The sequence below is a fragment of the Linepithema humile genome, chromosome 1 (assembly GCF_040581485.1).
Source record: "Linepithema humile isolate Giens D197 chromosome 1, Lhum_UNIL_v1.0, whole genome shotgun sequence".
NCBI lineage: Eukaryota > Metazoa > Arthropoda > Insecta > Hymenoptera > Formicidae > Linepithema > Linepithema humile.
The window spans coordinates 448,816-470,793 of NC_090128.1; the positions used below are offsets into that span (position 1 = coordinate 448,816).

At 36.9% G+C, this 21,978-nt stretch overlaps 1 protein-coding gene across 7 annotated transcripts in view; it reads left to right on the plus strand.

Moving 5' to 3' along the window:
• Window positions 1-21,978, plus strand: part of LOC105674502 (nuclear receptor coactivator 1) — a 113,065-nt gene that overhangs the window by 4,443 nt on the left and 86,644 nt on the right. For all 7 annotated transcript variants that reach the window (XM_067348206.1, XM_067348210.1, XM_067348212.1 and 4 more), the window contains exon 2: window positions 2,634-3,788. In XM_067348206.1, coding sequence (XP_067204307.1) covers window positions 3,760-3,788 — 29 coding nt within the window. In that variant the 5' untranslated portion in view covers window positions 2,634-3,759. The remainder of the gene's footprint in view (window positions 1-2,633; window positions 3,789-21,978) is intronic.

The following is a 21,978-nucleotide window of genomic DNA, read 5'->3' on the forward strand; positions in this document are numbered from 1 at the left end:
AGTGGTTCGCAATCGCTGCACGATGACTCACTTAATATATCACGAGTGATGCGAAAGGTGTTTTATGCGCCACAATCGATATTTTAAAATATTTATTTGAGTCGCAAATAAAGATAATGCCTTTTTAAAAAGAAATTCTATTTTGCGGAAATGGTGACCTAAAATCCTTGGCCTCTATTTTGATATAGAAAGAATTTAATTTGATGAAAAGCAAATTTTTTACATTCTATTAACAATTCTATTAACAAAATGTTTATTGAGCTTAAATTCTGAGCAAATAAATTTGATTTGAATTTGAATGAATACAGAATAGAGAGTTAAAGTCGTATAAAAACAATTTTTATTTTCAGTTATTTAACTGTCTGTTTAATGCAATTTTCAAATCATGATGTCATTATTGCTTTGCTTTCTTTTTAGTTTTCTTCTCATTTGTCAATTGTTACAATTCTAAAATTGTAACATAGAAATCTGTTTCAAGGATTTCTATAGAAGACTAGAGACTTATTATCTATCTTATTTAATTTATATATTTGTATAGTTTTCAAGTGCTTTTTAAATTTTTTTCTCAAAAATATTTTGGGTAATAGAGGATTAAAATTCTGAGTATCTATTTTCAGACATTTAAATTGACAAAAAGATCGGCTTCAAATCGCTCATAGAATTCGGGATATCCGTAGATCTGGTGATAAATCGCATAAATTCGCAACGGGCGGCGGAGCGTCGTCGTCGTCGTCGACGCGACGGCCGACGACGATATCGATCTCCCGAGTTTTCCTAAACGCGCCCACGGTCTACATATGTTTCGGAAGCGAGAGAATGAGCCGTGTGGACATGCGCCGCGCATGCACGCACCGAGGTCTATTGTATTAATGGCAGCGCCTCTCGTCAAGCGCGACGCCATGTGATGCGCGAGGTTACACCGCGGCTGCAACGACGGGAACGACAGTTGGTTGTGTTGCGGAGAGGCGATTTCGAAACCCGCCATTAGTTACGGATGCGTTTAACCTTCTCGCTTGCTTCGCCTCACCGAAAACAGGAAAAAACGTAGCATACGTTCTCGCGACTTTACGGAAGGCGCAATTTCCTTTTTCGCCGAGAGATAGTTATTCGGAAAATAATGGCTGGCTGAGAGAGAGAGAGAGAGAGAGATAAATTTTAACTGCAATGTATAAGGTATCAATCTAGTAAGCACAAACGTAAATATTTATCTCGCAATAAATGATTAAGGTTGAATGACTCAATATTTCAGTAATTGTAGAGAAATTTTTAATTGTAAAACGCCGATTACTTATTATTATTTATTTTATTATTTTTAACGATGTTACATTAAATATATTATCTACTTTTTATTTTACAAAAAAAAAAAAAAAAAAAAAAAAAAATTCTGTATTTTATGAAATAATGTTTAGAATTATAATTAAATACGTCTTTTGATATTTGCGAGTCATATTTTTTTATATAGGTTATATATATTAGGGTAATTTATTTTTAAAACATATTTCCAAGAGATTTTAATACTTTGATTATTGCTATTAGTTTTATCTTTATCATATCTGAATATAGATGGCGTTTGAGCTGTTATATCTCTTAAAAATTTGAACACTATCACGTGATCATCTAATATATGTGTGACGTCACGAGATCATTTTCACTGATCCGCCATTAATGTGCAGTACTCCGGAACTGAGTGAATGTCATTCGGCATTTCACACGTATTTGTTCCCGTTTCAAGTAAATTCTGTCTTACGCGTATCAAAAATGTCGAATCCAACGATAGACGATCGTCGTGAAGTACTAGTAGGTAGTATAATTATGATTATCGATCTTTTGGCATTCATAAAATCAATTGTGCTCGTTGCATCATATTCATTGTTTCTCGAATCTGAGAGCATCGGTATGAAGTTGTTTCCGTCTTCGTTATTAAACATATTTTGGAAGTGTTGAATCGACCAATAGGCGATTATCATGAAATATCAATAAGTGCGATTACCAATCTTTCGGTATTCATAGAATTATTTATGTTTATTGGTTGGTCATCATTGCTCGTTGAGAGCGTCGGTGCGTTCATTTTTTGAATATAATTTGTACATATCTCGAGAAAGTTATGAGTGTCATATTGAATAATGAATGATTGTTATGGAGTATTAATTAATACATATCATTGCGATTATCCATATTATAATCAAGGTAACTGTACGCTGCAATTGACACACACACGCACACACACGCGCGTATATATATATTGCAGGTTAACAAATCAACATATATATTACAATAATCAAAATGTTAATAATCATAATAACAGCAGGTACTAATAATAGTTAAATTATTCAAGTAATACGAATAATAGCTGTTACGTGTGTATCACTTCGACAAAAATATCAGTAACTATTTATTCGCTAATAATTTTGTCGATTAATACAGATAACCTAGAAACGACGACACGCGCATTACGAGCTTGTTATCGAGTGTAAACGCGTCGAACGTGTAATACGATTGACGTAACCCACGCGGCGCAATCTTTTTATTCGTTCTACTCATTAACGTGTTACGTGTATGTGTTTTATATCGCAATACTCTTTTTCTTTCTCGTTTATTTGACGATTCACTCTCACTTATTCATTTGTTTTCAGGATTGGCCCATTTATCGAAATCGTGACCTATCCAACACAGAAAAAAGAAACTTCACGGACTAGAGGAAGTTTCGAAGGATCAACAGGATTCTCAGCGACAAGAAGAACAGAAAACTTCATCAGCTCGAGGAAGTCGCGAAAGATACAGAAAAGGAGTTTTCCACGGCAGGAAGAACTCGATAAAAACAACTTTGCAGGCTCGAAATCAACCTAAAAGATCGAAAGAAGACCGAAGAAGAGAAGAGAATCAAGAGGCCCGGCTTCGGGGAAGAGACACTCCTATTGCTTGCGCCGCTTGGGCCTTGGCGACGCGTACTACTTTCAATAGAGAGATCACGTTGATCGTCGATCACGCCATTGCTCTCTCGTTGAAACTGCAAAGGCACTCGAAATTCTGTCGTGATCGCGAGCCGATTCGTGCAAGGTTCCTCACTTGCACCTGCCGGGCGTGTGCATCCTTCAGAGCCAGTAGGAGAGAGAAAGAGAAAGAAAGAAGGAGGGAGAAAAAAGCGGTGTTGTCGACAGTGGCACGGGCTATCGAATGTCGTCGAGCTCAGGAAGGGGCCTGAAAATCATCGACGGAAGAATGATGCAGCTCCCGACCCGTCATCGGATGTTTCCATCGAGCTCTGTCGGCTAATCGGTGATTAATCGCGATTCGCGAGAACGATATCCACGTGCGCGAACGATCTCGTTCTCCGAAGTTTCGGGATACTCTGGGAAGGATACTTCCGGGACACTCTGTGTTTAGTGTGTGTATGGACCAACTGTGGAAGCAGGCGAATCTAGACCTTACAGTTATTATTTTTCCTTTTAGATTTTTGCCTTTTTTCATTTTTTTTCTATTTTTATCTTTTTAATCGCAACGCAGAGCGTGTTGATTTATGTGATAAATCTGGTGCCGCCCGTAGTGGATGAATTGTTATTTGACGACCCTTTCGTCGCTCAATGGTGATAACGACGGTGTGGTGGTGAGAAGTTCAGTTGGTGCGTGAGGTGCCCATACGAAGAAAGAAAGAGGAAGAGAGAGGAGAATATCTCTCCGTGCACGCGTGACTTTCAATTCATTACCACGGATCTCCCTCGGCAATTCGACGCCGCGCCCACCCTCGATGAGAGGAGGCACATGTCCATTGCTGCCGCTGAAAATGCAGGGTGAGTCTTTCCAATCCATTTGTCTTGGCCGCAATTATCATTTGTCGCACGAGCCTTTACGACGCCGAACAGTATTAAATCGATCAGTTTCAGAACAATGTGACATAATTTTTGCAAAATGAGACGATTAATAAAATGTATTGTGAGAGTATTTTTTTAATGTAGAAAAATAAAAAATATTACATATAATACTTTTAGCATGGTCGTAGAGCGATTTATTACGTCATTTATTTTGATTTATTGAAAGTGATTTATTCTATGTGCAATATCAAACTCACATCTTATGTTCTCAAATTGATCAATTTAATTATAGCATGCGACCGCGATTGAAGAGCGAGTAAATCCAACTTTTATGAGCTCATATTTAACTAGAAACGTACAAATGTCCCAGTTTTAGATGAAAGTCAAATGTTGAATGTAAAATCTTAAATCAAAGTTGTCTATCAATTGTTCTTTATATACGTATCAAATATGTTTCTAATTGAAGATAAGTATGAAAATTGAGTTTAATTGGGTTTAATTGCTCGCACAATGGTTCAAATCGTCATCATCGAACGTGCTATTAATGAAGTCTTGACATAGAAACTTTGTGTAAGTGCCAAAAATGGAAATCTCGAGATAATTTACTTTTCTAGATAATATTTTACTTATCCGGAGAAAGCATGAAAAAAGTATTCTTCGCATTTACTTTATATCTCATAAATTTTCATAACTGCATTCGCAGGCTTTCACCTATAAACCTTTCGGCACAGTGTTCTTCATTAAAAAAAAAATAGCTGTTTGATAGTGTACAATTAAACACAGCATTTCTCACACACACATAGATTCTTCCTAAATAAAAAAATATTTAAAATTTATAGCACTTACAATTTTTTCATGTTAAGTCTTCAAACATTTTATGCTCAGACTTCGCCGCTACTCGAAAATCTTATTTAGTATACAGTCTTCAGAATCAGGGTATCGATATTCCTATCGTTTTACGAAATATCACGTGAATTAAAATAAGAATCGATAAGAGAGAGAGAGAGAGAGAGGGACTTGCGTTTATAAATTTCCCTTTATAGATGGACATGCATTGTTCAGGGAGCTATAGGTTATTAGGATGTTTTTAGTTATTTAGGGTAATGTCCTGACCGGGCCATCGGTCGGTGAGCTTATACCGTCGTGAAACTACGTCAGAGATACCGATGACGTCACGCGTTATCGTCTCTCAATTTCGAGAAACACGGCGCACGCGCCATTACGGCTCAATCGTTGCGCTTGACTGTAGGTCGATCCTAGCGAGAAAACGAGAACTGGGTAACATTTATTATAAAACAGGAGAAATTATGTCAGCATTTGAATAACGAAAAGTAGGGCATTGTGTTGTCCGTAATTTTAAAATTTGAGAAATGTTACTGTAGTCAGTGCAGTATTGCATAACGCAATTTATATCGAGAAATTTATGGAAATTTATATTATTTCCGTGAAAAATAGATGATATATTTCCAACACACAAATAAAGTACAATTTGTTGGAAAGCGATGCAATATAGAATTGACGTAGTAAATTAAAGGAATTAATTCAGTAATTTTAAAACACATCAAAGACTAAAAATATAAACAAAATTTGTTTATAAAAATAAAGGATACACTGGGAAATCTAATATATGTATTCACTTAAGCACGAGTGGATTTTATCATTTTTTCAAAATTGTAACATTTACTTACAACATATTTAGTATTGAATATGAGGAAATTGCAACAGTATGATATTTCTTCGCATTTTTTTTTTTTTTTTTTTTTTTATTGAAACTACTCGAAGGATTTCGGGAAGTGTCGTACATCTGATCAACGTTAGCAAATATCAAAGTATCGGTAACTTGCTTCCGATACTTTCACTTTCGACATCATCTAGAGTATACTGGCTGTCCCGACTGTGCCGATCTGTCGCGATTTCATGTGCGTGTCCAATATGGTGCTGGGAGCGATCGAGGAAAGGGATTGCACTTGACTGGCCGTTATATTTAGTTTTAAGGAGAGAGAGTAGGCGTCTCCTTTGAGAACCGCGGCCCCCGTATCTGCCGACTGCTCCTTTTTCGAAGGGGGGGCGCACTTCTCGCATCCTCTCCAGGTGCCTTCCACGCGGTTTCCATCGAACCTGCGGTTCTCTCTCCCCCCTTCCCCCTTCCTCCTCCCTCTGGTTCTCCTGTTGTCTATACCTGGGATAGATGTATACCTCCCTCGTATCCTGTGCGACGACGAGCCCCTCCCTCGTAGACATTTAAGTATCCGTTGCCGTTGCTATCAAGCAACCGCCAACTATTCTTTGCGGCTCTCCGTCCCAACTATCTACGGACTAACTAATAATGGACGGGCTAGAGATTTTTCGCGGGTCACGGATAACAGGGAACAAAATAACGCACGGCGGAATTGCAGGTCGCTCGATGAATATAGCGCGAGACGTTATTACGTACACGAATAATGATTACTATGCGGGAAATAGGAAATTAATTGGACTTATTACAGCCGCAGATAGGACATTAATTTTTTTTTATTGTTATCTATACATTTTCTTATTTATATATTAATAATTAATTCTGACTACGTGCCATTTTGTTCGCCTAAACAATTTATACAATTTTCAAAGCATATATATACAGATTCAGAGATAAGAATTCTGATTATTGAAAAACGATCGCAATAAAATCCGATAAAAAATTGAAGTATTTTGCGAATTTGTCACCGTGAGAAATATTATGTCTCGAGATAACGCGACGTCGTACCGGTTTGGCGAGATGGCCTCGATTTTTTCGACGCAACAGAAATGATTCACGATACATGAAGAAATACGCGCACCCGCGTAAGTTAACATTAGTTTTACGTCTTTTATAATTTTGCCGGTATCTCTCCTTCATCGCGTTCATATTTTTTGCCAGTAAAATTTTGCAATAATTCGCACATTGTGGAAGTGCACACCGGCTTAAGCACTTATAGCGTCTCGTTATAGGTATCGCACATAAGTATACACATCATTCTTGACTACTTAACACTTCATTGCCGTAATAGATTCCGTTGCTCGGCAGTGTATTAAATTATCGACAAACTTTTCACTACGAAATAGTCCCGCGAATAGAACGCTTCTAAATCGACCATAAATATTATATAGCGACGAAAGAATTAGCATTATACAAGAAATTTACATAATATGATGCGTTCTTTCGAATGCAGTGTGCGTTTTGCGCGACCAAATGTATTACACAAATCTACGTAAATCTGTTAGTTTAATTTATAAAAATTATTAAGTTAATTAGAAAAATAAACATATATACACACACTTGTTAATTGAAACTGTCAGCTAAATAAAAGAACAGCGATTTTCTAGTGACATATGATTAACGGTTATAAAATTATGCAAATAGTGAGTATTTATTTTCTAGTGATATGAAATTAACAGTTGAATAATAGCGTGTACATATTTAACAGCGATTTTTGCACGGATAAAATTGATAGCTATTTAATCGTGTAAATCAACTGACAACTGTTATTTTAATTACAATACAATATTATATTCTAAAGATTTTAATTAGAAATTGTTTCAAGTTATTAAATCGCACTCGCGATTTATAAGCAGGATAAAAATTGAAAAGACGTGTGGTAACTTTAGGCAAAGACCTAACTTTGTCAGAACGATGACGCGACATTCTAATTCGTCGCAACGCGGCGGTAAGGTTTCGGGTATCTGCGACTGCGTCCAACGAAGATCGATGTCGTGCGTTTCAAACAAGGAATGGAATTACGCGTTGAACAAAACATGTATTCCAATCGTTAAGTGCTTTTGAAGCTATTATTTTAAATATAATCAAAGCAACACATTGCAGCAATTAGAATTAATAATCGATGATTTTTAGTTATCTTCTCTATGTAAATGCTGGTGAGATAGAATCTAAATTTTAAATAGATTTTAAGAAGAAATTTTGTTACTATTTCTCGAATTAATTTTTATCATTATTATTTTCTTTTATTTTCTCTTTTTCTAATTAACACTTCAAGTTTCAACATTTCCGTAATCTACATTTGTCAAACTCTTTATCGTTTAAATAAGACGTCAGAAATCATAGATTGAGTATCCGCGGCACTTATCCGCTCATTAGTCAAATATACGTTTCTTCATACCTTGAAACTTGCTCGCGTTCTCGCATTCGATCGCGCGTGAAACAAGTCGTCGGTCAAAGGTGCGCGAGAGTGAATAGGCGTTCCATAGCAGAATGCGCTCACGGCAGAAGTTTGAATTCAACGATACTGAGTCACCGGTGCAGCGGAAGGCGCGAGAAAGAGAAAGAGAGCGGCACGGCGGACGAGGTGCGCGTTGCAAATGAATGCAGGCGGCAGCAGCCCGCGCGGGAGCTGCATTTTTGCGTCAGCGCACGCGGTTGCGAGACCGCTTTTGCACGCCGACCGATCTCCACCACCGGTTTTATGCCAGACGTTCGCTGCGGCCTGGCTCACGTAGAGCGTAAAAAAGACTGTAATTTTCTGATATGATAAGCAACTTTGCTATGAGAGATCGGATTTAATTTCGTGAGTTTGAATCAAGTAGATTGACTCGTACACGCACACTGCTCGTTTCGCAGCATTCTATTACAGCGTTTTTTTTTATTGGATTAAGATTGATTGATAATGACCGTGAGTCAGTTTACTTTAACGATTTGTTAAATACGATTGTTGAACAATGAAATAAAAGAAAATCGAGAGTCACTCGAATAGCGTTTAAAATAATATTAATTTCTACTATAACGACTAACTAACTCGACTCCCTTCGTCAAATTACGGGATCAGAGAGATAGAGAGCACCGTATTATCGCCCGCTATCTCTGGCTGCAAGTAGCACAGCACGTACGCAATGCGTCACTGTCGACGCACGCTGCACGCGGCGCGTGCGAGACACATGTAGCAAAATAGAAACTTGGCTAGGCTGCGGTAGGCGCCGTATAACTGATTCCACCGTCGGCAACAATGTGAATATCCGCGCGACTACTAAACAGCTCATCGTGCAGCGAGTAGAAACAGGTACAGGGTGTGCTGAAAAAAACTCGATTCGCAACATCGTGCCGGCATGCTTTGTCCAGTTCTAAGAACTTTCCACAATGAAAGTTCCACCGGCCTATCCTTTTCGCGTTTGAACTTTTTACCGATATCTCGGTAGTTAAAGCTAGAAATGTACATTTTTTATTGAATCAAGCTCAGAATTAAACGAGGAATGAAGTTCCATTGTCTGTTTGTTCTCTTGAAGAATCAAACTCTTGATTCGTTGCGTTATTCAGCAGATTCCTCGTTTCGCTCTTAAAATGACTCATTACACTATAAACTTATTCAACATTATTTAATTTTATTGTATATTTTTATTTCCATGTTTTTATTTGCAATATATATCAGCGGGAGGTAAGATAGCGAGTTAGTGTGCTTTCTCAATTTTCTATATATCTTTCACATGTGTAAAAGCAAGAAAAATTGACGTGAAATAATATCATAGTAATCCACAATTGCGCGGTAGGCGGTGGTGCGCGAGAAATGCGAAATCGGTCCGATGTCCACAGTGAATAGCGAGTAAAACGCGCTGCGTAGTCACGTGGTCGCGAGCGAAGCTGTGCCGGAGTCGGGATATAGATCCTCTCCTGTGCTACGTTGCCAAGTCTTCTTGCATTTCGTCGAGCCGGCCGGTTCGCGTTCGCAGCAGCCGCGATCGTGCGCGCTGGACCATTCGTCCGCTTGTCCATCCGTTCATCCCGTCCGTACACATCCATCCGTTCGCTAAACGTACGGGAAAAATAGCGTCGCCTTGGCTTTCTTTCCTTTAGCCCACATCATTGTCGTGATCGCGTTTTGCCACAGGTGCAAAAATGCATCCCCGAGGAAAACTTCCGTCGTGAATGCCATTAGTCGTCGCGATCTCGGCGGGGAACACTTTGACGAGACAAAGACGACGACGACGACGACGACGACGACGACGACGACGACGATGATGACAACGGCGCGGGAAAAGCCGCCACGGCGACCATAATTATTGGTTATTGATTTTTGTTAATGCGCACGACCGTTGCATTCGCGAATGATAGGCGGGCGAGAGAGGACGTGACGTAAACTAGGATATCAGCGCACGCCGGGAAATATTCTCTATGGGAGGACATGAGCGTTTGTGCCTGTCGCCGCTGTCGGCTATTAGCGGTCGAGCCGGCACGCGCGCGACGCCGTGGAGTGGCCGCGCGCTGCTTTTACAACGTTGTAAATTTTATAGGCGCATTGTGACCGCGCCAAGCCACCGGCGTTAACCACTAATGCTAATGCGAGGTTCGGTAACTTGCGATGATGTTCCATGATTTCGGTATTGTCGTGTTTCGTCCCATCGAACTCGCAAAAGTGTCTCACGGGGCCCCATCGAGAACTCTCGAGAAATAATTTTTTTTTTATTGTAGAATAAATGGTTTCAGAAAATTTTTTATCATCAATATTAATTAGTTCGTTAAATTAATAATCTGTTTATTACACATATTTATTTAGTTCAATAGAATTTCGCATTAAACGTATATTATTACTCGTAAAACATGTACTCTGAAAAAGACAATCGATTTGGAAAGACATCAATATCGTAAAACTTTCATAGAAAATCTCGACCTGAATAGACCGCGAGTTTAATTTCACGTTTATCTGTTATTTCTACTGGCTAAATGACACTATCTTAGGTTTGCGTGAACGATAACGAATGATAACGGGCAGTATGAAGCGGTTAATATATCGAGTAGCATGCAAGATAATTCGATACATTCGCGGCTCATTAAATATCACTTATACGATTGCTTTGTAAATTTCACGCGAATCTTACACCGTCGTTTAGAATTACGTAATGATTTCTTGTCTTGTTTTTTTTAAGTAAGAAACTGTTTTTGATGGTGGCAAAGCTTTGTTTTCGATTAGCAAAGAAATATGAATATTTTTCTTTTTGTTATCTGTTGAAGAATATTCTAAAATATTAGAAAAAAACTTATAGAAAGAAACAATTATTATTTATTTTTTCTTGGAAGATAATTTGCATCACTGCATAAGCAAAATAGTTTTTATTGTTTTTCTTAGATACATGAAATTGAAGAAAGTAATGCTTAATAAATGTAAAAGAAAAATTTGATTCTTTTTGAATATTCTGATAATCTAGATTGATATTTATAATAGTTTTTCAAAAGAATGTGTCGCGCATCGTCAATAATCTTTACATGATTACGAGTGTAGCTGGCAGTTAGACCTCAGAGTATTAATTCCGCACGGATACGTGCATCCAGGTATTCGATAACAGTCCGCTTAAGACTTTTATCAGCGCGTTCTCGGGGCTAGAATTACGGCGCGCCGCGAAATTGCGATACCGAACGCGTCGATTCGCACGATTCGAGGAAAGATCCGGTCCGTACGTTTCTCAGCTGCTGCCAGATAGCCGAACTGTCTGCTAACACGCACACCGGCGAGCCGGCGAGAAAGAACAAAGAAGGAGTGTTACATCACCATCGATCGCGACGCGCAGCGGCCCGATGACGCTTGCCGTATCTCGAGAACGAGAGAGCAAAATTTTTAATAATAATCACCTCGAAATGCGCTTTGCGTTTAATCCCGTTGACGAGCAACTTCTTTTTCCTTGCAATGTCCTCTCGCCCGGCCGCCGCCTTCGGCACCCACCCACGAACAAAAAAGGAAACAAAGGAGTTGTTTCACTTGGTTTCAGATAAAGAGAATATATTTGTTAGTTTTGAGTATTGCAATTGGACAGATAAGTTGCTGTTATGTGGGAGAAAATATTCTGGTTTTATGCGTGTTATATGATCAAATTTGATTTTTCTTGAAGATAAGAATCTTTTTGCAATATTTTTCCTTGTCTTTATCTTTTTGAAATATGCGATCTCGATATGTGATTTCAAAGCTATCGCTAAACAGTAGTAAACTTATTATATTTAGCATGCGTAAAAAGAAAGACAGACTTTTTTATTATTATTTTAATGCGTGTGCAGCATTTGTTCAACTGCTTTGAATAGAAATTTTCACATTTGCAGCAATCTCACGTTCTATGAGGATGCATGCAGACACGTCGCTATATGTTAAAAATTTTTATTGTTCTTACCTTGAGTGAGCAATGAATTATATTGCAACTGTTATTAACATACAATTCGCACTGGCTGTGTTTTAAAAACGTTGACGTACATAATTTTCCTTACATATTATCAATCTTCGAATTCGTACATTGTTTTGACGTAATATTGCAGCAAAGATTAAGCGCGATTTGTTTGTAGAAATTTTGGTTTAAAGCTTAACGTATGTTGGATAAATAAGTTATAATACGCACATTTCTTATGTCGTTGCGTTAGGTCCAAAGACAAAGTTCAACGGAAGATATTAATTATTCAAGAAAAATAAAAGTCATGTTGATAAACTCTTTGCTTTGTCTTTTGGCAAAAATGTCATCGCGTGAAATTCCTCTTACGTGATATTTAACTTGAACTCATTTTTTAACAGTGTCGAATTAAAATTCTGTTGAAACAAAGCCTACGTTGAAAGTAAATTAATCTGTGAACGCGCGTAGATAAAACATACTGCCGCGGTAAACTCGCATCACGTATAAGAGAGAGCGTGATGCACTCGTTCTGCATGTGCATATAAGCCCGCGCGGCGGAGGCAGAAGGTCAAGGGTCAAAGTAGTCGAATGGTGTGAAACGACAATGGCAATAAGAGAAACAGCTTTTCCAGGCGTCGGAGAATAACGACCAAACCATGATGATTACGATCGCTCGCGCAGATCGATTATTCTCTCCCCCCCCCCCCCTCTTCTTCGGATCGCGCTGTTTTGCTTTGATTACGCACTTATAAAATTACAGAATCATGTTTCCTCTCTTCATTGGTAAGTAATATGAAACACTATGCAAGTATTTTATTTTTATTTCTTTTTGCATTTAGATATATTTTTTAATGTTTGGCAAAATTTGGAGAAGAAAAATTAATAATTTAAATGTCTCTGCAGTCCATAAGGTGAATCACAAACGTTAACTTTGTTTCCACCGTTGTCTAAAAATAGACACGTTCGGAGCAGCGTTGCCGGTCGTACTGTAATTGCGGTATCGCTACTGTAATTTCGTCGTGGCGCGTACTGTGTGCATCTTTTCGCAAATTATAGTACGCGCGTAACCTGAATTACACTTTACCGAATTCCTGTTTTTCCGTGACACAAGATCCACTTGGCGTTACTGCGCATCGATCGTTTTTTGATTATCATCCGTTGATCATTATTTCTTACCACCGCGTTCCAAGATATAATTCATACGTCGTTGTTACTAATTCTTGATTGCGTGCTTCGTAATCTACGCATATTTAAAAAGTTCTCTGCTGCTGATTATTCAATATATTTCGTAAATATATTTATCGTAAATATACTATTTGTATAAATTATTGTTACTACCGAAATATCTAATAAGCGGTGTTAATTAATCTTTGTTAAATATTAAAAATTGTGAGAAGATACGATGATGTCTAACTAAATTTTAGTTAACGTAAAATCGATGTGGACAAAGATCCACGCTATGGGCACCGTGGACGTTTATTTATGATCGCACTGTCTAAAGATACTATAATCTAGACTTGTAGAACCAGAATGTTGTCGCGAAAAGTTAGCAACGGTGGTTCGCAATTGGAGAGGCTCGTCACGGAGATGGAACTTCCGAGACAGATAAGCAAATTTGCAACGAATTGACTCTTTTTTTAGACCCGAGATTATTCGTCGCTCATTATTCATTCCGACTTTTGCGATTTCCTTTCCTACGGTCGTAATGTTTTCGTCAGTCAACGCGCTGCACGATTTTACATTAATTATTTGTTTCTTTATGTTTTTTTCTTATCTAATCTGATTTTAATCTATCACGTTACAGATCTCCAAAAATATACTGTGAGACTACGTTTTAGTGTTTTACTTATAGAAGTTTACAATATTTTGACAACGTGACATTATTCTCAGCAAAAATGTTCTATAATAATGTGATGTGATGCTGCGTTGCATTAAACTTTTAATTTAATTAGTTAAACGGTAAATTTTTACATAACCTATTATAATTATCTAATTTAGAAGATTTAAAACATCGATTTTTATAACTTTTAATAAATAGGAAGTAGTTTTTAAGAGATTTACATTATAACAAAGAAAATAAAAGCATAATGAACAATTATTAGTTTATTGATTACAAGTCAAAATTTAAACATTTTCTGTTTTCTAAAATGTTAAAATTGTTATGAAATTCGTGATATAATTTTTTGAATAAATGTGTTTACAGCGCGCTATTATATACAATTTTGGTACTTCTGACGACACTGACGAAACTCGATAGCTTGCGATAAGTGATTCCGTGGATCGAGTATTTTCGAGATTGCTGTCGACGAAAACAATTTCTACGATTGTCATTGTGCGCGCGGTTATCGTCGCATGTTTGTGATCAAATCGAGGTATGCAGGAATTGCGCGGTAAAGTTACGCGAAAAACTCTCGAATTGCTCTAGTTGCTGTCGGCACGAATGACACAAAATTGCAACGTTGGCGAGATACGCGCTCGGGGAGGCAGGGGCACTCAAGGGCAGTTCACACCGTGTCACTGTTACCTGAACAGATAATCACATTAATCTCGCCGTGTGCAGTCTCGGCCATTCGGGTGAATTTCTGTTATATAGTTAGCTATGTGGAGAATATGGGAGGGATTATCTTCGTACAATAATATATTACACAAAACGCTATACATAAGATTCCGTATTTATCGCGATATCTATTGTTTGCGTTGTTATAATTATTATTTGACTTGAAATTATAATAATAAGGTTTTTTTACTTATACATTTGGAAGTTACAACTCTTATGATTACTGTGTCAAAATAAAAAAAATATTGATTTGAAATTAATTAAAGAATGCGAATAAAAAGCAGTGTGATAAGTATACGGTGAAAATAAATTCAACTGCTCTAGCCTGTAGCATACTGGGCGTTATCTAGCGTGCTAGAGTTACGCGCGCGATTAGAGCGCATTTGCATTATTGATAGACGCAACAAGAACGCGCAAATAATTGCTCGCTCTCTCGGTACACTCGCATGAGTTTTCTTTTTCGAGGATCTAAAGCAGGGCGCACGGAGGAAATATTTACGCCTCGCGTGCGTATAACCTATAATTAGTTAATTTTAACGACGACCGGTCGCCGGATTAGTCGCGCGTCGCTGTGAGCAGTGAGTCAACCGCATTGCGGAAGTCCACGGTGCTTAAGTTACGATTTTGCCGCGAGCGGTGCGTTGTAATGCATCGGGATACGTAACATCCGTAAAATTCTATCTTGCTCTCATCAGAAATGAAAATGGCATAATATCGGAACTTGTAATGGGAAAAAAATTTGTCATAAAGCAATTGTCGCGTTTTTATCGCTACAAATAGACACAGAGGTCATCTCCATTCATCGCGGATCAATGAAATTGGAATTTGACCTGATCGAAGCTACAACAGTTTCAAATATCATGATTCTTGAAATCATAGTAACGATAATTCGAACATAATAGGTTTAATATAAATTATTTTATTCGGACAATATGTATTATAAGCAAATTGTTTACTATTTTAGTACAAAATGATATTTGAACTCGTCTTCAACGGTGATAATCTCTTTTTCTTGTCGATTCGTTAGGTTTTCTCACCATGTGTGTGAATTTGGCAACCCTATATCAGTGTTTAAAAGTTGCTGGCGAAAGCTCAAGTCACTTGGCCATGGCATTCTCAGTTTTTGATTTCGGCATGTATATATTCTTCTTTGGATAGAACAGTGAGTTTATCTCTTAATTATGTTTCGCATGCGTTCATTGAAATCTCTCGCAGCGGTCTACTTGGCAAGATAAGTGTTTAGTAACAATTTTATTATTGTTTACATATGATAATTCCTGCTGTGGCTAAATATTAAAATGTTAAGAATAAACTGCACACGTCAATCATATTTATTAACTTACTTATTTTTGGACGTATATATGCATTTTACATTATTTTTAATTTTATCATTTTAATGATATTAAAATAAAATAAATTAGACTCACCGGCACGAAGCGCAGTAACAGAATTCACAAGTTGATCTGTAACATCCAAGTTACAAAGTACATCCAAATTATAGCAGTCTTTAAAATATAATAATTAGTATCTGAGAAATAATTGCGCATAATGTATTTCTTATTTATTTTTTGCAACATTTAATATTTATGATTATTAGATTTTTTCAATATTTATTATTATTTTTAACAATTAAATTTTCGACAATTTTTTAATTAGATATTTACATATAAAATAAATAAAAAGTACATTATGCGTAATTATTACTCAGATACTAATTATTTTAAACGCTGCTATAATTTGGATTTCTTTTGTATGTTATAGATCAAGTTGTGAACTTGTTGCTACTCTTTGTGCCGGTAAGTCCAATTTGTGTTATTTTAACATTATTATAAGATAATAAAATTAAAAGTAGTACAAAATATACATATATAGTATAGTATAGCAAACTTCAATTTAATTACAATTTTTATTTGATGAAGATTTGGCAGCAAAATATCTCGAAAACCTGAGGTTTAGCGTGTCGGCCATGCATTGCTGGCGCCCGTTATTGTCGGCCGAGAGAAAGTGGCATAATGTGGGTAACCTTGTTGTTGTTCTTATTGTTGTATAATAAGCGTAATCCACCCGTGGTAGCCTATTAACTGGCACGTGGCATTGAAAAATAATTACGCTCCATTCCAACGATCGGGAAAACTTGCTTCATTTTCCTCGTCATTTTCTGTCATCACACAATTGTTTCCGTAAGCGGTTGTATGTGTCTCTCGGTGAAGATGGAAATTTTTATCACATTTTCTCATATATTGTTAAAAAAACAAGGTACAATAAGTTGAAAAAAAGTTGTTTAATAAAGCAAAAAAAGTTGTTTAATGGTTTAGCATCGTTAATAATAAAGGTACATTCCACATTGGAAGAATTGGAGTGAATTAAGGTTCGAGACTATAAATAAGTAAATCATTGGTTCTCGGTAAATTTTAGTCAAGTTTTATTTTAGCTGCAAACGATTCAACAAGTTTTTGTTAGGAAAACTGATTTTAAATTTGTCATAAAATAATTTGCAGTAGTCAAACACGCAATGATTCATCATAAATCATATTAAATACGCAATATTGAGTCAACAATATATTTTACATATCATTATTTGTAATTTTCTCTGAAAAGTGACCTATTAAAGTATCTGTGTACAATTTTTTATTATGAATTATGTGCGTTGCATTTATGCACGCGCGATTGGTTCGATCGATTAACTTTTTGTCGAATGAATTATAAAAGAAGAGATCTCGCTCGTCTATAAATATGTCACCTACATGAGCAATGCAACCGCTTCGAACGCGTCAGAGGTAAGCAGCGAATGAGCAAAGCATTTTTTCGGGCTTGGCACGTGACTTTCGCGTTAATCGTAAAAATAGTCGCGCTTACAGCCGCATTAGCGCGCGGTAGAAATCATTCTCCCGTCACTTACGTTACGTTATTATGTAGATAGATTTCACGTGACGATACTCGAGTGGTCGATGTATCCATCTTATCTCGCGATGACGAATGCTTCAGACGCGTCTATTGTTGTACACTTCATGGTGAGAAAGTGAGAAAGAAAGTTGAAGTTAAATATGGTTGATTGATTATACTTCAGATGTCTGTAACGAATCAGATTACAAAAGACGTTTTCAACTACTAAAGTTTTGATAAAAATTACTGAATTTTTATTAAAATATGTATAGATACAACAAAATATATTTTAGGAAGATATTTATAAAGTATAAATAGTAAGTATTAAAAATTTACGAAATATCTGAAAATAATTGTATGATGGCGATAACGAACTTGCATCTAAATTATTGGATTTTAACTTAACTCACTGTGTGTACGATTAAGATATAAATTACACACACACACACACACACACACACACACACACACACACACACACACACACACACACACACACACACACACACACACACACACAAGGTTCTAACGTAGAACGAAAAGAAAATAGATTTTGAAAGAAAATAGTTTTTGCAGCGACAGGTGTATGAGATATCGTTTGATTTTAATGTAGCTCTTGTAAGCGACCAAGCGTGAATATTACGTTGCGATCTGCACTGTTTTAAATATCATAAGCGCTTCTCGCCATGAAATGCAATACTCGACACTGTCTTACTCGACTCGATCCAATATTGATATATATATATATATGTATACGCCCGCTTTATTCTTATATAAAATTCTTCTTTCGCTGCCTTGATATCATGGAAAGCAACACGGTTCTCTAGAGCCGGTCTGACCTGTTGGTGGTAAATGCAGGAACCAAATCGTAATAGCAAACACGCCGCTGCTACTATGTACTTTCCGGCTGGCACATGAGAACTCGAGAGTCTTATGTGATTTATGTACTGTCGGCTAAGGACGGGATCGAGTTTCGAGTCAATTCATTACCTAAGTTTCATCGTATTTCATTTGATGTGTTTGCGAAGTACTTGGTAAAATCATCGTAATATCGAGAGCAGTGTAACGGCTAGGAAATATCTAATTGCGATATTGTACACAAGTGCTTTGAATATTCAGTAGATATTGAAATTTCTTGAAAATAGTACTTACAATTAGACCTCATATTCGCATGGATTATACAGTGACCAGTGCAGAAAGGAATAATATAAAAAAAAGAGAAAACGAGATTAATGACGGACGTTGAACAAATACTTACTCGCAATCTTCAAGCGAATCAAGCGCTTATTACACATTTACGCACGACTTTAATTTTAATTACAAGATATTGAAATTGCGTGTATTCAATTAAATGGCTGAATCGTGTTGCCAGGAATTAATTCTGATAAATTAAATTTTAATTTGATAACTTAATTTTAATTTCAATTTTAAATGATATATTATATATTTTGGAACTGATTATAAAGAGGGGTTAATTCGTTAATTAAATTAAATGGCGAACTATTGCATCGTTTACATATTTACAACAGAATTCATAAAAGTTTATGAATTAGTAGATTATTTACAATTCGTACAAATGTTTCTTTTTTTCGTCACAGCTGGTGCTCGATTCTATTCTAGGGGTTCCGAGCACGATCGATATGTCGAAATCGCAGAATGCACCGGCATGGAATGCGGGTGCAGGTCGCACGCAACAAGGGCGAAACAGGTCGGTCAGTTGAAGAGGGGGGGGGGGGCGATTACACAGGTGGAATGCACGCTTTGCGATGTGTCATTGCGCCGCGTGGCTAATAAGCGATATGAGCGATATTTTATTGAGACGGCGCGAGAAAGACTTATCGCGCCGCAGCATCTCGGGTGATATTTACCGCGGCGCGCGAATGAAAGTTGCACACGTTCGTTTGTAAAATCTTGCACGCGCGCGCCAGGATTATAACGCGTGTGCGGATGCGAAATTATTATTATTATTTCCCGTGCTGTTCTTACGCGCGATCACCTTGCTGCTTGCTACACTGTTGCACGCGAGAACATTAACCGGTTTCGCGAACAATTCTGATAAATGTTAGAATGCTGCGAGCTGAAGGGAGTAAATTTTATCACTTTATAATTGATTCGATTTATAGTTGTATATTATATTACAAAATTTTGTCCTTTTTTTTAATTATACTTTTTTTTAAAATTAATCGAAATTACTGGACATTTATACACTTAATATTAAATGGTATTTCTTACAAATCTTTAAATAATTTTGACTGTTATTTAAATAATGTTTGTTAATCTTCTGATTATATCAACAGTTTACTTGCTAAATTTCTTAATTTTTGGACCTGATTTACGCGAAGTACGTATACAAAAAATAATGACAATTGTGCAACGCGGCCGGCCATAGAGATAATCAGTGATACCGACACGTATTATATTGTTCCGTATGAATCGACGTGTTCCTTATCAATTCAGGGAAAAATAAAACAAAGCAAAAAGGGTGGAAGGGAACACAAAGAGAAAAGAGAAGAAGAATTGCGCGAAGAAAGCGAAGTATGTATACCCATCATATCTCTTCTGCGTCTTCTTTGTGTCACTTGCACACACGCTTGAGTCATTTATTATCGGATTATTCGTTAGGTTTCAGATTTTTCTGACAATGAAATGCATATCTATACCGATATATTTATTATTACTGATTATTAAAAAAGATATTAGTAAGATGAGTAAGAAAAATAAATAGGTAGATCAAATATTTTATAATGTTAAAAAATTTTTAGAAACATGTTTTTTAAATAATTTTTTTATTTATTTTATTATGCGCGAGATATTACTTATTATTGCGTGATATTTGCATTATATGAAACTGTTTCTTAATTTTGTTTAGCCATCTGATTTCACAGATAATCTTTTAAGTTTTTATTCGCTTATCTTTATTAGCGGTTACAATCACTTGATTAAGGCTCAAGAGTTATATAGGCTTAAGTTATTTAAAACCAGAACGTGATATAGTCAGTACGTTAAATTTCGGTATCACTGTAGTCATTAGCTACTCTCCATGTCTTGAGAATCCAGGGTTAATTTACTTCTACATTCAGATGGAATAACAAATTTCTGTGTGCTCACTACTGTTTCACGTTATTACAGAAAATTTTCGCTATTATACGGCACAACGATCCGCCGGATTATGTAATACGTGTAAGAGAAGAATGCTTAATCCCAGTCGCTTGTCCTCGCTTTTATCCAATCAGAGTAAGTGCCAGCATCCCTGGGATAGGATTTGCCCGAAAGAACGTGCTTTTCTAAATCCTTCGCGTAAGGAGCTTTACGAAAGAAGTGGTAGTTGGTCCGCGTATTTTTAGAGGATCACATTTCGTGGATTATATTTAAAAGAGGGAGTATCGTGAATTCATTAGTTTTGCATCCGAATTGTGACTAAAACTAACTTTGGAATCAATAAAATTTTGACAAAATCAGATGTTGATGATACATGAAAATTGCATTGTTTTATTCGAGAAAGTTTGTTCTGCAAAGATTCGCTGAATTAAAAGAAGCTGAGAATTGAACTTTTAATTTGATAATTGGTTATTTAATTTAATTTAATTTTAGTTTTAATAAGTATTTGTTTCAAATTCAGTTAAATTTCTTCTATCTTTTTGAAGCGGGAAAATAAATAAGCACGACATAAAAGTTTGCCAGCGGAATTAAAAGGGCATCGTAATCTGCGACACTGTAATTACACAATGACACACGGATCCGCGGTGAATCGTTACGAATTGCGTCGTAAATCAAGTTCCAACCATTTCGCACGTGCGTTTGCCGATCCGCCGGATGACGCCGCGCGCACGAACGGTTCTTCGTTTCGTTTACGCTCTGATCTACCACTACGATAAAACACGCACGGATAAAATATGCTCGTGTAAAAATACGAGAAAAATCTGATATTTACAAGCTGCTTGCATTTCGAGGCGGATCGGTCCCCCAATGAGGGGCCGAAGTATCGTTAAAAACCAGCTTTCAAAATGCTATACAAGTTTCGAAAAATGTTTGTTATAATGAGAAATATACAATGAAATACACATACAGCCGTAGGCGCGTAACACAGTGCATTTCGTGGTAGCCGCGAAACGATTTAGCGGAAATTTCGGCGCACATTCCTGGCCCACATAATACTCCTGATTCACGACGAATTGAGGTCGGATTACGGCCGGGGGTTAATCGGATTTTCCGCCTGATTAATTTCGAATCTAATGCTCGCCGGTGCGCAATGGGTGCAAGAGTTTAAATTGAAAATCGTAGGTGTTTTACGTTCGATAATATCGCGAATTACGCGGAATACTATTAATACGCGCGCAATGCCGAAAGACGCTCGGCGAATTGTAGGATTCGATATAGGAAAACCCGCGGCATATGCGTATCGCGTAAAATTCTTCGTGGACAATAAAGAGCCATATTTTGGCATATCCGCCGGTAACAAAATGCTCGCGTTCTTTGAAACAATTTTGTCTGGCAATGCGCACGAGCACATTCGACATAACCAGTTTCTAATATTTCCACGCGCCGGTTACTATCGGATACACTCGTTATCGTCTTTTAATAACTGCATCGAACCAGCAGAATTATACTCGGTAATTATGTAAC